Below are 13828 nucleotides of genomic sequence, written 5' to 3'. Positions count from 1 at the left end.
AAATTCAAAAAATCCAAGAAGAAAAATGCCAATACATGGTAGAAATAAGTTTGATTTGTCTATACTTTGACAAGGGATTCTTGAACCAAAACCATTCCCATTGCCAGAATTATCCTTTCAAATAATGGCATATGGGTTTTGGAACGTTCAACGTAAGAGGCAGAACTTATCAGTCTTGTGGAAGGTTGGAAAACTGCTCAAAGATCAGGACTTTTGCCAGAAGTGTGGTGTACTACAAAAAACACTTACCTTAATTTAGTTAATCCAGCAAACTTTTGCTTATTAATATATAGTTTTTTATCATAAAAAAAAAATTGTACTAAGACCAAAGAATGTAAATTGAATTAACTGCAGATTTGTTACGAATCTTCTGCTCAATCAAGAAAATCGCTTCCATCAGTACAAATGTTTCCTCCTGTTCCAGCTACAAGTCTTACATGCATATATCAACTACAATACACGATACATGATTGAACCATCTATAGGCTCAACAACTAAGCAATTCATCCTTAAGAGCATCAGCAAATATGTTCTCCCTTTGGGCCCTGCAACAGCATTACATCATCATCGTCAGCAGCAGCACTCCAATGTCAAAATTAAAAAACTACAATAGACTCTGCAATTATTCTGGTCAAATAGGGTGTTACAGGCTACATTTGCCACTGCTGATCAAAGATTTAAATAGAGATCACATCACATACATGTAAGCTTGGAAATGTTTATCTAACTCAATATGATTGGACTCCCAATCAAATGAAATCAGTTCCACATTGACCCTAATGGCAAGGTACAAGCAGAAGCTTTAAATCTGTGGCTACCTGTAATTTTATAGTTAAATCATTTTAGAAAATCCTGTCAATTTTAGGGCTTAGCATTCTTGAGAATATCATGTAGTCATAAGTATAGTTCCTCTAATGGGGCTTAGATTGGGTTGGATTGATGATAGATTGGACTCACAATGAGGCTCTTGGGGTGCCTCAAGAAATACAATTCCGGCCTACCCAGGTTCAAATTCCTTCACACCCATGATGGACTCTTTGTTCAATCTGACCACTAATCCTGTTCATAGTAGGTAACCTAACTAATATATGTAGGATCTATGTTCAAGTGCCTGTTGCACACAGAAATGTTGTGCCATGTCAAAGTGCTGATACTTCAACAACTGATTAGATCCCTTGGTAAGTAACACTGCATATGTTAGTTACATATTGGTTCAGTTTATTTCTATGCATGTAACTGTCACAACTATTTCCAAGCAAAACAACTCTAGAGGACAATATGGTGAACAATGATGATGGTGATGAAGAGAAGAATAAATGAATGAGAAACATACCGAACCCCAAGGATGTAAGCTTGTCTTGGTATAATAAGTTGTGTTCTACGGAATTCTCTTCTTTACTCAGGATTGAGTTCAATTTCTCCACAGCTGCTTGCAGATCCTACAAGAATTTAATTCTTTAAGAGCTTGGAACAATCAAGAAATAGAGCCCCAAGAAGGCAACACAAATACACATTTCATTAAGGAAATCCTAAGCAGTTGCATCTGTATCACTTCAAACTAAATATTCCTTTCCAGTGCAACTAGAAAATTTGTACAAACAAAGACCAACTATAGCATCCCAACAGTAACATACCAGTAAAGAAAAGCACAATTGCAGCCATCAAACCAAAGTTCTAGAGAAGTGGAAGTTTGGAATTTCATTCCTCAAAGGCTCAAACCAATTTGAAACTTTCCAAAATTATAAATTTAGTTCCAAAATCTGAATGAAATTCAATATTCTATTGTTTTATCAAATGAAAATAAATATGCCAAAATTCTGGATCAAATAAAAACAGAAAACCATTTTTTTTTTGGGGGGGGGGGGGGTAGATTTTGAATCCAAAATTCTCTTCTTTCTCAATTTTGGCAAAAAAAAAAAAAAAACTACCTGAAAATCCTGAGATTTTGAATCTAATACCATGCACCTAAACAATAGATTTTTGCTAGAGAATCTGAAAGTAAGAATTTCTGATCTTTGAGTTAGTGATTTAAGAGCTTCAAGTTTGCAATAAATATTCCAGGGATGCAACAGTTGAGAACCAACGTTCACTTCATCAACATTCTGTAATTTACGAGAGTCTGATTTAGATACATTCCCTAATTTCCGCGTAATGTGATTTCATTCCCATGGAATGTCCTTTCTTTGCAAGCTAACAGAAATCAGAACAAACAAAGGACAATTTATCCATACCTCCCATGATGCTAGACTTTTAATATATGAAGGAAGATTCTCATAGCCATCCTTTGCTATATTTATTGGAGTATTAGTAGCACCTCCGAGTGATTTAATGTCATCTCCCTCATGCCCTATATTTCGTAACAGACAGTATCATAGATGACCATTAGATTTTTGTAACGAGCACAGGACCTGAAGCTGAAGAATTAAGAGACTGTCACACTAACTGCATTCCTACCTAATATGTTTTTGTAATCCTGACACCACCGCTTTGTTTCATGTGGCCTACCAGAAAGCCTACTACAAAAAAAAAAATGGATGAACAATGCAAGTGAAATCAATGATAGGGAAAAAAAATCAATATCATTACGAAAAACCCTTCTGAAACTTACTTAATTGGATTTCTCATAGACATCTCTTGGATACCATTCTTATCATTAGCTGCAACAAAAGGGAAAGAAAAATGAAGCAAGCATGAGAAGTGAAAGGATTATATAGTTGAGCAAAATAAGGAGATGTGCAATTGTATATAATCTATAGCTAAAATTGCTATTTTCTAAATTGCAACTTTGACATCTTGCATCAATATATGGTAAGCCACCAAAAGAGCTATACTAACAAGCAGTTGAGGTCACAAGTCTGGACATAAGAGATAAAGTTTACCAACCTTCAGATGCTAGAGTGGCCAGACAAACATCCGAAAGGCCAAGCTTCTGTAAGCTTAAAGATTCCTCAAATCTTGCAAATGTCAAGAAAGACATTTTAGAAAATAATGGTGTGAGATCAGTTCATGGTGAAATTAAAACAAAACATGTCTTCAGATCTCTTTTGTAATTGAGCAAATTAGTGGGGTAGACTTCATCCTTATAGTGTAGTTCTGGAGCATGTCAAGCCTAAGGAAAAGAAAACATAGACTAGCGCGAAAAAGGATACAAGACAGGGTCTTCTTCAAGCCTTTTCATAATAGAACCCGCAGCAGATAATTCTCCACGAGAGATTGAGGGTAGTTCCAATCCATCCTGCAACTTCTGTAATTTCGAGTCTAAACCAGAAGGCGTCCCTGAATCTTCATCTTCATCATCAACCTCCACAACTATACGAAAAATATAATTGGGGTTTTAGGGGACGGAATTCAGAGATTAAACAAAAAAAAAAGACAAAAACTGAACTATACCTTTCTATTTAGAAAGGGGAAAAAAAATGGGGAGAGTACCAGGTACATATCCAAAGCTCTTAAGACGATCTTCGAGTTCAGTGAGATCGTTCTGATTCTTCTTCAAAACTTCATTGCAGTGACCCAAGAGCTCTTCGAACGATACAGTGCCAAACGCCATTGAATCAAGCAAGTTGAGATCACTGTTCGCAGTCGAAACTCGGCGGTTGAGGGATTGTATGAAGGTTGAAGATGCCGAATCTGAAATCAGAATAACGTTTTTCATTATCGGAAGCCATGGGAGAGAAACAACTACAACTCTTTCTTAAGAAAGGCAATGCAATCAATTGATTACCCAAAGGGATGGGTCGCCTTTCGACGGATTCCTTGAGAGCATCGCAGTTAGTTTGAAGGTGTTTGCAGAAGGAGGATAGGGCTTTGCAGAAGACTGAGACAGAGTCCTCCGCCATTACTGATTTAATTTCTCTCCAAGTTTTTGCCGTTCTTTTGATCGATTTGGCTTTTGGCTTGATTTTGAAACATCATGGGCGGGACGGAAAATTTTAAGATTAAAATATAATTTAAACTTAGGTATAAACATGAACAGCGCCTGTAGCTCAGTGGATAGAGCGTCTGTTTCCTAAGCAGAAAGTCGTAGGTTCGACCCCTACCTGGCGCGTGTATAGATCCTTTAGCTTTCTTTTTCCCATGGCCAATTCTTACTTGAATGAATAATTTTGCCACATATCTCACTCAATGGATGGGGCTCCTCTATGGCTAGTGGATCCAGATCTTCTACGGTCGAGCAGGGGTAAGGTGGTCATTACACACCAATGTAGAGGAGGTCGGGGGAAATCTGATCAATCAAGTTGAGTAAAGAGAGAAGTCAACGAAGAGTAGGGAATATGTGTGTGAGAGAGAGAGAGAGAGAGAGAGAGAGGAAGAAGAAGAGAGTCGTCCACACCTAAAATCCCAGCCCAAGCAACATTGGTAGTTTCAACTCCAGTTCATGTGAGCACTTTCCAGCTCCTCCCCCAACTGTCCTATTGTCCTAGTTCTTTTTTTTTTTTTTTTTAGTAAACTCCTATTGTCCTAGTTCGCGAGCCTAGAAAAACCACATCTTGTTGGGACATTGTAATGACTATTTTTTTTGGGTGATTATTAATTTGTGTTTGTTGATGAAAAAACACTAAGTATGGAAGGTCAATTGATATCCACTCAAGCATCAAGAAGTTGCATGGAAGACAAGACTTAGCAAGTGGAGGGAGTCGTGGAGCAAGCTTCACAAAATGGAAAATCTTAATTAAACTTGGACGACGTACATCAGTATGAAGTAGAGAAACATACTTAATGATCAAGCTTCATTTCAACAAGAGCAAGTGGAAAATGCCTTAGACCTTAAGTGACTAGAACATATACAAATGTTCATCTTCGGCATTGAAGACTTAAGAAATAGTTTAACATTGTAATCTATTTCATTTTCTTAAGTTGTGAAGTGGTTCTCATAGCTTTTAGGCACATAAGAAATAGCCTCTTAAGTTCCGAAACATGATTTAATAGTTCAACCTTAGTCAAGTGATTTTTCCTATGACCATAAGGGAATATTTTGAACTTATATTGGTATATTTGACATGACAAATTGACCAAACACCTATGGGAGTTCAAATTCCAAAAGTCAAGTTGTTTCAACCCTAAAATGTCGAGCTGATCAATGTTGTTCTGAACTCTACTTCTATGTAACCCACAACTTCAAGGGAAATTTCAATGGTCGTAACTAGCCTTAGCTTAAACCATAAAAGTTATAGCTCTTTGAGTATACCTTCTTTCTTTTTTCTTTTTTTTTTGGATGAAAGAAGACCTTGAATTAAAACATAATTGAAATATTGTCAGACATACAAATCAATGATAGTTGATGTGTTCTAGCATGTCGTGCCATATTGTGTGTTGGATGGATGAGGTGTCTTGGCTGTTTAATTAAGTTTACAAATTGAAATAATTAAAGAAATTCTGGATATCAAAAAGTAAATGATAGAGTTCCCATGGCCACGGGTGATCATCTGAGTTTGTTAACCAGTTCTTTAGCTCTGGAGAGTCCGTCCAGATAATCAGTTTCCTGCATTCCAGTAGAAGTATCCTTTCAATTCCTTCTTTGTGTCCTCAGAGCTCCATTTCCTATGTTGTTCCTACAATTCCAGAGTTCATTGAAGATGCATATAATTCATGTTTGTGGATAATGATGGATCCTCATCCTCCTTTTTTTGAGTTGGGATCAAAACTGCCATCTGTGATTAAATTGCCGGATTCCATAGTGTCCAAGTTTAGGTCAAACTCAATAGAAGGTGGGATTTGCTGTCCCTCTTTGAGTATACCTTCATATGAAGATAATCGGGTCAATTTGAGCCCAGGAGAGCAAGTTATAGCCATTTTTATGGTCATGGGTTCTAGTGGACAAAGGCGGATAGACCCCGATTGGAGTACTAGTTGATCGTTGATCGACCAGCTACCCAAACGGCTATATAATGATCATATTTCAATGACTATATCCAAGGGGTTGACTGGCCTTCAAGGCAATCGACCGACTCTCCCAAAATAGGGCCATTTGAAATTCTTTTGGCCTCATTTTGTGGCCATTCCTCCTCTATTTAAGAGATGTTTATAGTGTTTATTAGAATCTAGTGTTGAGCTTGTAACTTTCATATTTTGCCTTTTGAGATTTTGTGCTTTTAGTTGTATATCGGGCTATTTGAACCATTTTATTGTAATTGAGTGGTAGCACTCAAAGGCTCTTCAAAGAAGGATGCAATAAGAAATTGCAGAGACTCATTGTTGTAAGGTTTGAATGTTAACCTAAACATTTGAGTTACTAGTGGTCTTGGAAAACTACAAAGGCTTAAATGTGAACCAAAGCATTTGGGTTTACTGTGATCACAGGAAAATAACTGGGAGAAAACTTGATCAATGCAATTTGAAAATTGATCATATAGTGGAAAGTTCAAGTGTGTAAGTACTACTTTATAGTGGATGTAAGCTAGATTGTCGAACCACTCTAAATGTTTTTGTTCTATCCTTGTTTCCACCCCCTCTTCTTGTCACTTTTTTAAATGTAGTACCTTACAACAATTGCATTCATCTTTTGTTTTAGTAATATATTTTATTTTGTTCATATTATTCCGTCATTCCCAATTCACCCCATCTTAGATTGCCTGCCAGTCCAACACATTTACCTTCCCTACCATGGTTACTTCACAATCTCGTACTTTCGGGTACCATCGTAGGTTTGTCAGACGACTGGACTATCCAAATCACTATAAATGCCGAAGTCAACCATAGTGCACTGGGAAGAGAGAGTCAAAGGGGGAGAAATAGCAGCCGTTGTGATGGAGGGAGAGGGCGATGTCGTCAAAGCACAGGTGGATCATGATTGATGCAAAAGCAGTGGACCAAATAGCAAAATACCTCCAACCCGATTAATAAGATGCCAACATGGGAGATTCCATTACACACCACTAGCATATAGATCCTCTACCCTTGAAATGTATACATCTAAGGGTTCATTTGGGGGGAAGTCAATCCAGGAAAGAAATGTCGTGTTAGACGCCGAGTCACAGGCACAATTGGCTAGCCAGTCAGCCACTCTATTACCTTCTCTGAAAGTGAAAGAAATCATAGGCCGAAGGGCTTGCACCAAAGACAGAATGTCATGGAACCAGTACCATCCCTTCAAAATATTGCATCTTTAAAGAGACATAATGCACAACTAAAAAGGAATCAGAATTTACATGGAAATCCATAAAATCCATTTCAGCACAGAGCTTAAGACCTTCCCTTAAGGCTCTAAATTTCACAATGGAGTTAGTGCAGTCCCCATAAAAGTTATCAAAAGCAGCCAAGACTTTTTCTCTGCCATCCCTAATAGTTCCACCCCCTCCCCCTACTTTGGGGTTGCCTCTACAAGCTCCTTCCACATTGAGCTTTACAGCAGTGAAAAGGGGACACTAAAAAACTACCAAAGGTGGTTTGCAACGAAAAGATGCTGGAGCAATATTGAACAATTGGAAGACAATTCTATCCCTAAAAGAAATTGATATTTTAGAAGCAACACAAGGGATTTCTTTCATCCAATTTTTTCACCACTTCCACAATGACACTGGCAGGTCTTGGTCTCCCTCCTTACCTTCTGTTGTTCCTTTCCTTCCACAATTCCCAAAAAATGAGAGACGGAATCAACCCCATGATATTTCCACATAAGTCTTTCCCCTTGGCATGTTCCTGCCAAAATAACATACGGCCCCTTATATATTTGATGTGGATAAAAACACATTGTTTTTTCATGTTGTTACAAGACATAACTTACACAAATGTAAGATTTTTGTTTTTAGTAAAAACACAAATGTAAGATTGAGTTCATTTTTCTTCCAAGTGGATATAATATTGATCATCCTCCCTATATGGCCAAAGTTTGCTAATCATCTTAGAGGGATCTATACAACCTCTAATCCCCTTGATACCTCTTTTGTGAAAATCATTTTTACCTCAGTTATTTCTCTTGATTTGTGTCTTTATGCACTATTCCACTTGAGTTTGAGATAAGAGAGACAATCTTTAGTATTGGGGCTTTAAAGCCCCTAATTGTGATGGTTTTTATTCTTGCTTCTTCCACCATTTTTTAGATATAATAAAATCTGATGTTACTCACTTTATCGCTAATTTTATTTCCACTCAAGGGGATGAAGGGGTGCCTACTTTTATGACACAAACATGAAGCAAGAAAGTCGTTCCTGTGACCTTCTGGGGGCATGCACTCTAATAACAAGGCATCGACCAACTAACGAAATAATTGTTCACATAAAGATGAAATTATCCCTCCCTAATGCAATCTAACAATATCGACTATGGTCCCTCACAACGAGTGAAGGAATACTTGGTTTAATAAATAAATAACATTATTAAGACAATGGAAATTTTTAAACCATTTTTTTTTCTTTGTTCTCAATTAATTTTTTATTCAGTATATTAAATAAGGGATAGCGTTCTCTATGGGGGAGCGCAGGGGCCACACACGTGTTGACATCTCGGAGGTGGAATTTTTACCTTTCAAAGGGGGCAGGATGATCATTTCGGCCCACACAGAGAACATTTTCCCATTAAATAAATAATAGTGTCCATGACAAGCATGTGGTCAATACTTTGTATATGCTCTTCATTTTAACAAGAGCAGATACATCTGACCCTAAAAGGGAAAATAAACATGCAAAAAAATATTCTAGAAATTAAGAGAATGAATAAAGAATCCATATATATTTACAAACTATTTAACATAACAAGAAAGCAAATATGTTTAGTTTACTCACAACTCTGCTTGGAAATGTTCAAATAGTACCAGGTCTGGTATCTGATTTGCAATTTCATCCAAATGTCTGCTGAACTCTTGAAATACATCGACAAACTTTTCACCTGATTCAATCACATTTAAAAAATACATTAAAAGAATATTTAATTAAAAAAATATACTACTAAAATTATAATCACCTGAAATTCGGATCAGTTTTCATGTCTTGCTTGATTTATTGTAAACATCTAATTCACGGACATTTTCAATTGCACGAAAACGTCCAAGATATAAAATGCAAAACAATAGTTGTTTTTTCATACTTTGTATGACGTTGATCCCCAAAATATATTTGTTGATCCTAAAAAGAGATTTGGCCTCGTTTGAATTGGCTTCAATCAACATATGATTTACATTTTGATCGACAAATGTATCAAAATTTGTTGCTCTATCATACAGAATAGGTCTAGTTTTGAGTGGGAGACCTCATCACTGTAATGGGATGGTAGATATAGTTCTTATCAGCGCCCTTTACATATTTCAGGTAGGCATTTGTTGAAGGCCAAGTGCTTGAATACCCTTGTGAAGCTTTCCGATCGAACACGTCATAGGAGTATTTGGATGGGAAGTAGTTCATTTGAAGAGTTCCCAAAGAGAGCGGTTTACCTAATTCATCAACCTTGAAATGTGTGGGTATTCCTAGCTGTCAAAGCAAAAGTATTTGATCCATCTTTCTAGAGTTGTTGGTGCTTGTTTCTCCTCAAATCCAACAGTTTAAGAGTTTTTACCTAATCATAAATGCAAGTTAGAGGCAATAAAAATATAGCAATGAATAGGAGATCTCATAAATTTTATCTTTCTGTTACACTTTAAAAACATAAAATTTAGTTATGTAACTACAAAGATAAATATACGAGTGATGCCAAAACACCTCACAGTTAGCAACAAACACCTCACAGCAAAACTTATTGGAAACAGTTACGCAACAAACACCTCACGGTAAAACTTAATGTAAACAATGGAGCATCAAACACCTCACAGTAAAACTTAATGTAAACATTTTATAAACAAACACCTCACAGTTCAGCAACCACTAACGTCACAGTTCAACAAAAACTTAACGTAAAATATTCAACAACAAACACCTCACAAACAAAATTCTGACCTGGTCGCAATGCAACAAGATGCCAAGGCGATGCTCGATAAACCCAAAATATCGCCCTTCCAAGGGGTTTCCAGCTCTGTTTCCAAAAAGGGTTTCCAGCTCTATTTCCAAAAGGGGTTTCCAACTCTGTTTCCAAAAGGGGTTTCCAGGTGTTATACCCCCAATGCCTTTCTCTTTCTCTAAAGATTATTCAATAAAAAGCACGTGTCATATCCACATGCCTCAGGGAAAACCAATGCTTGTTTTTACTGTACATTCGGTATCCAAATGCAGATCCAAGTAAGATATAAGAACCTAAGGTGTGCCACTTGAAGTTTACTAGTCATAGACAGCCGCATATACAGACTGCAATGAATAGACAAGTCATCAATTGTTCGTCAATAAAGCAACCCATATACTGACTTTCATAATACAAACCCTAGATATGTGAAGTAGGGGTGTCAACTGGTCCGGTTATGGGCTATCAGTCCAGTCCTCTAGCAGTTCTGGCTCTAAGGTGTCAAGACCAAATCTAGACCAATAAGCTCACTAGTTCCAAATCTGAGATCTAGGACCATTAACTAATGGGTGGTTCGGTTTCGGTTTCCTAATCGGGTCCAAACATGCCCTTGTTGAGCAGCCAAATGTAAAGCATTTTTCCCATTGGAACGAGAAATCTCAAGCAAGGTAGAATCTTTCAAAAGCAATTCATTAATTACTGGTGTGTGTCCTCTATGTGCAACAGATATGAGAGGGGTAGAATACTAGAATTTGAGGGGCCATGTGTCTTGCTTAGTCTTGGGTCATGTTCTAATTGCAACTAGACAACAATTGTGTAATAAAAGTCACTTTAACTGTATGTTAAAATAGCAAGGATCATCTTTTAACATTTTAAAACAGAAAAAATGGTACAAGACAAGTTCAAGTGTATGAATTTCTTCCGGTTCCAACGGTTCCTTAAGGAAATGTTTTGTTCAGTTATTCTGAAGAATTAGATTCTTTGGAATCATGATTCTTACTTTAAAATACCGTTTGATTAATTTTGAACATGATTTTACAAAATCAATGTAATTCTATATCTTAACGTCAAATTGACTCGTTGAAGAATTCACCTCAGGAGGTGAATTCCAAAAAGAAACACACATTTGAGGTACCTCGTATATAAAGGGGATTGTTGGGTGATTCTTAACCTAATTCCAAAATATGATTCTTGGAGAGGGGAAGGGGCACTGGGAAAGCTCACCACCGATCTCGCTCATGGCCATGAAAAATCCACCTACAACCAAGATTGTTCGTGAAAAAGGTACAACCTCTGTTCTCTCTCTCGTCCTTTCTGCTCTCTGCCCTAAATTCACGATTATTTTTATGATCTGACTACAATGCTTGGATCTTGCTATATGATGCATGATTTTGTTTTCAACCTATTATCCCTGTTGTATGAGTTAGGGTTATTCTTCTAGACTTGCACTGGGATCTTTTTTTTTAAGTTTTAAAATACTATTTTTGCTAGCTCTTCTCTGGGGTTGTGTTCTTATTTCAAATGCATCTGTTGTTGCGGCAAGGAGGCAGCAAAAGAATCTCTGATTTACAGTTACAAGACCGCTACAAGTGGGTTTTCCGCTAAGCTGGCCTCAAAACAGGTCGCCGAGATCTCAAGTATGGAACACTCTCTCTCTCTCTCTCTCTGCCCCTCTTTTTTTTTCTCTAACAAAATTCATCGTTCTTTCTTCTTTTTTTTTTATTTTTTTTTTTATTTTATTTTTATTTTTATTTGGTTTCTTTCCCCTGCAATCAATGAATCAAAATGAACTAAGTATGAGTGAGGAAATTTGTTATCATCTTCATAATGTACCAAATTATTAAAATAATTTCTGATGCATAAGATGATATTTTTTCTTTTTTAAAAGTGGATTAGGTAGTAAGGAGAGTGCAATTTTCTTTGAGATAGGCTGACATACCCATGCTTTCTTCTGGGAGATTGTATCTGGCACTACCTGTCCCCCCCCCCCCCTTCTCTTCCCCCAAAACCCAATTCCTAATCTCTTTTCTTAGTAGAGCAAAGTAATTTCTTGGTTTTAACTCTCTAGGTTTGAAATCTCCCTGACTGAACCTTTTTTCCTTCTCTCTCTCACTCTCTATTTTTTATTTTTCTAAAGAAAAAGCTCTATTCATGGGTAATGGTAAAGGTGAAAATTTAGTTTGATTTAATTAATATTAAGGTTGTTGTCTCTCTTAATCTCTTTCTTCCCAATGATTTCTTCCTGCCCTTAATCCTTGTGATTCCTGTTCTTCCCCATCCTTGCGGCTCCATTACTAGCAGTTTCTTTTCTTTTATGTAAAAGAAAACACACCACCAGCTGATCCACTGAGAAATCTGCATTACGGGCTTTCTGAAATGCACAGAGGAGGATGCCACGCAGGTGATGGTTCTTAAGTTGTTGCTTGATTGAGAAACCAATGTATGTTAGAAAGTTGGGAGAATAATGTGATGCTTGCTTGATTTTTAAGATATGTGCCTTGTGGGTTGGTATGATCTGGTGGGTTGTACCATATGAAAGTGACAAATACTGTTTGTTATGGACATGCATGCATAAACTCGAGGCATAGCCCTTCCAGTTTACTTTTGTGTTACTTGAAGAGGTTGTGTCAGTATTGCAAATTGAAGAGTCGTACATGTAAAAGTGGCACGCATATAGAGTTGGAGGTTATGATTATTATGGAAGTGAGAACTTGAATACACTCCCTTGAAGGTTATACATGGACAGATTCTTCACCTTTGGAATGTTGAAACCTTAGAGGTGGATCGGAAGAACTGTGGCAGCTTTATTTGGTTAGTGAAAACTAAAAAATAAAAACACACTTCTATGGAGGTAATTTACATGGGTAAGGATTAGGATGAGGTGGGTGAAGAGAGATGCTGGATTCTTGTTGGATAAGAGTGAAAAGCATCATATATGAAATGAAAATAAGACTGGACCTAAGTCCAGTGATATTTGGGTAGACTATGATAATTGGGAAGACTCTTGGTGCAGTGGACCTGAAGGTAACTGGAGGTGTGTGTGTGTGTGTGTGTTTCATGTTGCCTTTGGATAGACTGTAGTACATGTCGGTTCTTGAAGTCAAATTTAGCATATAGTGCATATCAGTCAATAAGAAAAGTTGTGAAGGTGATCAGGTTAGAACTTCACATACAAGCCTTGAAAATGGCAGTCTAGCTAGCTGATAGATCTTATCTTCACAGGAAAAGAATATTTGAAGGCCAGTGTACTTCTGATTTCTTAGGCTTATACTGGTTGTTTTTTTTTACTACAAGATAGATTGTTGAAGTCATCATATTCTAATATTAGCCTCCATGAATGATGGGCATTAATTATGATAGAACATAGCGGTGATTCTCATAAATTTTTTCTGGTATTAAGTCAATGTGCAACAGATGATTCTCTTTTCTTGATTAAACCATTTTTTAACAATCCAAGGCAAAAAATGTGAAGGATTGAGAATAATTGTTACTTTGTTTTTTACTTGCTTTTCTTGGTTAAACCATTTCTTACAATCAAAGTTGGTGCAGGCATGGGAAATATTGAGAGTTATTTTAGCCACATTTGACTTGCTTCATGGCCTTCTGATCACAATTTTAACCATTAAAGACTAGATTTTTTTCCACAGGAAATAATGAAAAATTAATGGATAACTATGTTACTGGGAAGATCGGTTCACCCAATTCAGAAGATATGGATGACGACTCACCTAAGAGAAAGAATAACATGCTAAAGCAGATTGGAGCCTTGTGGAAGAAGGGCCAGAAATAGAGAAATAAAAAGATCAATTCAATTTTCCAATGTATAGATAAAAAGATCCAAAACATAGTTGCTCAGCTCATGTTTCAGGTGCACAGCCCATCTCAAAGCCATGAAAATTTAACAGATTACCTCTTCCCCCCTATTCATATCATGTATATATAATCAACTACTCTCTTATAATGCCAT

General features: G+C 36.9%; 1 protein-coding gene and 1 non-coding gene across 2 annotated transcripts; one reads left to right on the top strand and one right to left on the bottom strand.

Moving 5' to 3' along the window:
• Window positions 1-378: 378 nt before the first annotated feature.
• On the bottom strand, window positions 379-3870 carry LOC122652293. The gene is made up of 9 exons (XM_043845997.1): window positions 3725-3870; window positions 3430-3630; window positions 3153-3309; window positions 2884-2954; window positions 2609-2657; window positions 2455-2516; window positions 2232-2347; window positions 1334-1439; window positions 379-545 (listed from the first exon to the last, which is right to left on the bottom strand). The coding sequence occupies exons 1-9, from the start codon at window positions 3837-3839 to the stop codon at window positions 451-453; spliced, it is 972 nt and encodes a 323-aa protein (XP_043701932.1). The 5' UTR covers window positions 3840-3870; the 3' UTR covers window positions 379-450.
• A 105-nt stretch (window positions 3871-3975) lies between these two features.
• TRNAR-CCU lies at window positions 3976-4048 on the top strand. Its single transcript has one exon. It is a non-coding gene; the product is annotated as a tRNA-Arg (tRNA).
• The last annotated feature ends 9780 nt before the right edge of the window (window positions 4049-13828 follow it).

This window comes from Telopea speciosissima, chromosome 2 (assembly GCF_018873765.1).
Source record: "Telopea speciosissima isolate NSW1024214 ecotype Mountain lineage chromosome 2, Tspe_v1, whole genome shotgun sequence".
NCBI classification, from domain to species: Eukaryota; Viridiplantae; Streptophyta; class Magnoliopsida; order Proteales; family Proteaceae; genus Telopea; species Telopea speciosissima.
Note: the sequence above shows the minus strand (reverse complement) of the source record. Positions and strands in the feature narration are given on the sequence as shown.

Excerpts from the sequence above, each read along its gene's own strand:
- LOC122652293 (XM_043845997.1), bottom strand. The coding sequence starts at position 3,839 with ATGGCGGAGGACTCTGTCTCAGTCTTCTGCAAAGCCCTATCCTCCTTC. Across the intron at positions 2,955-3,152 it reads AGGCTTGAAGAAGACCCTGT|ATTTGAGGAATCTTTAAGCT; the intron begins CTTGTATCCTTT and ends GACATTTGCAAG. Across the intron at positions 546-1,333 it reads GCTTACATCCTTGGGGTTCG|GGCCCAAAGGGAGAACATAT; the intron begins GTATGTTTCTCA and ends ATGCTGTTGCAG.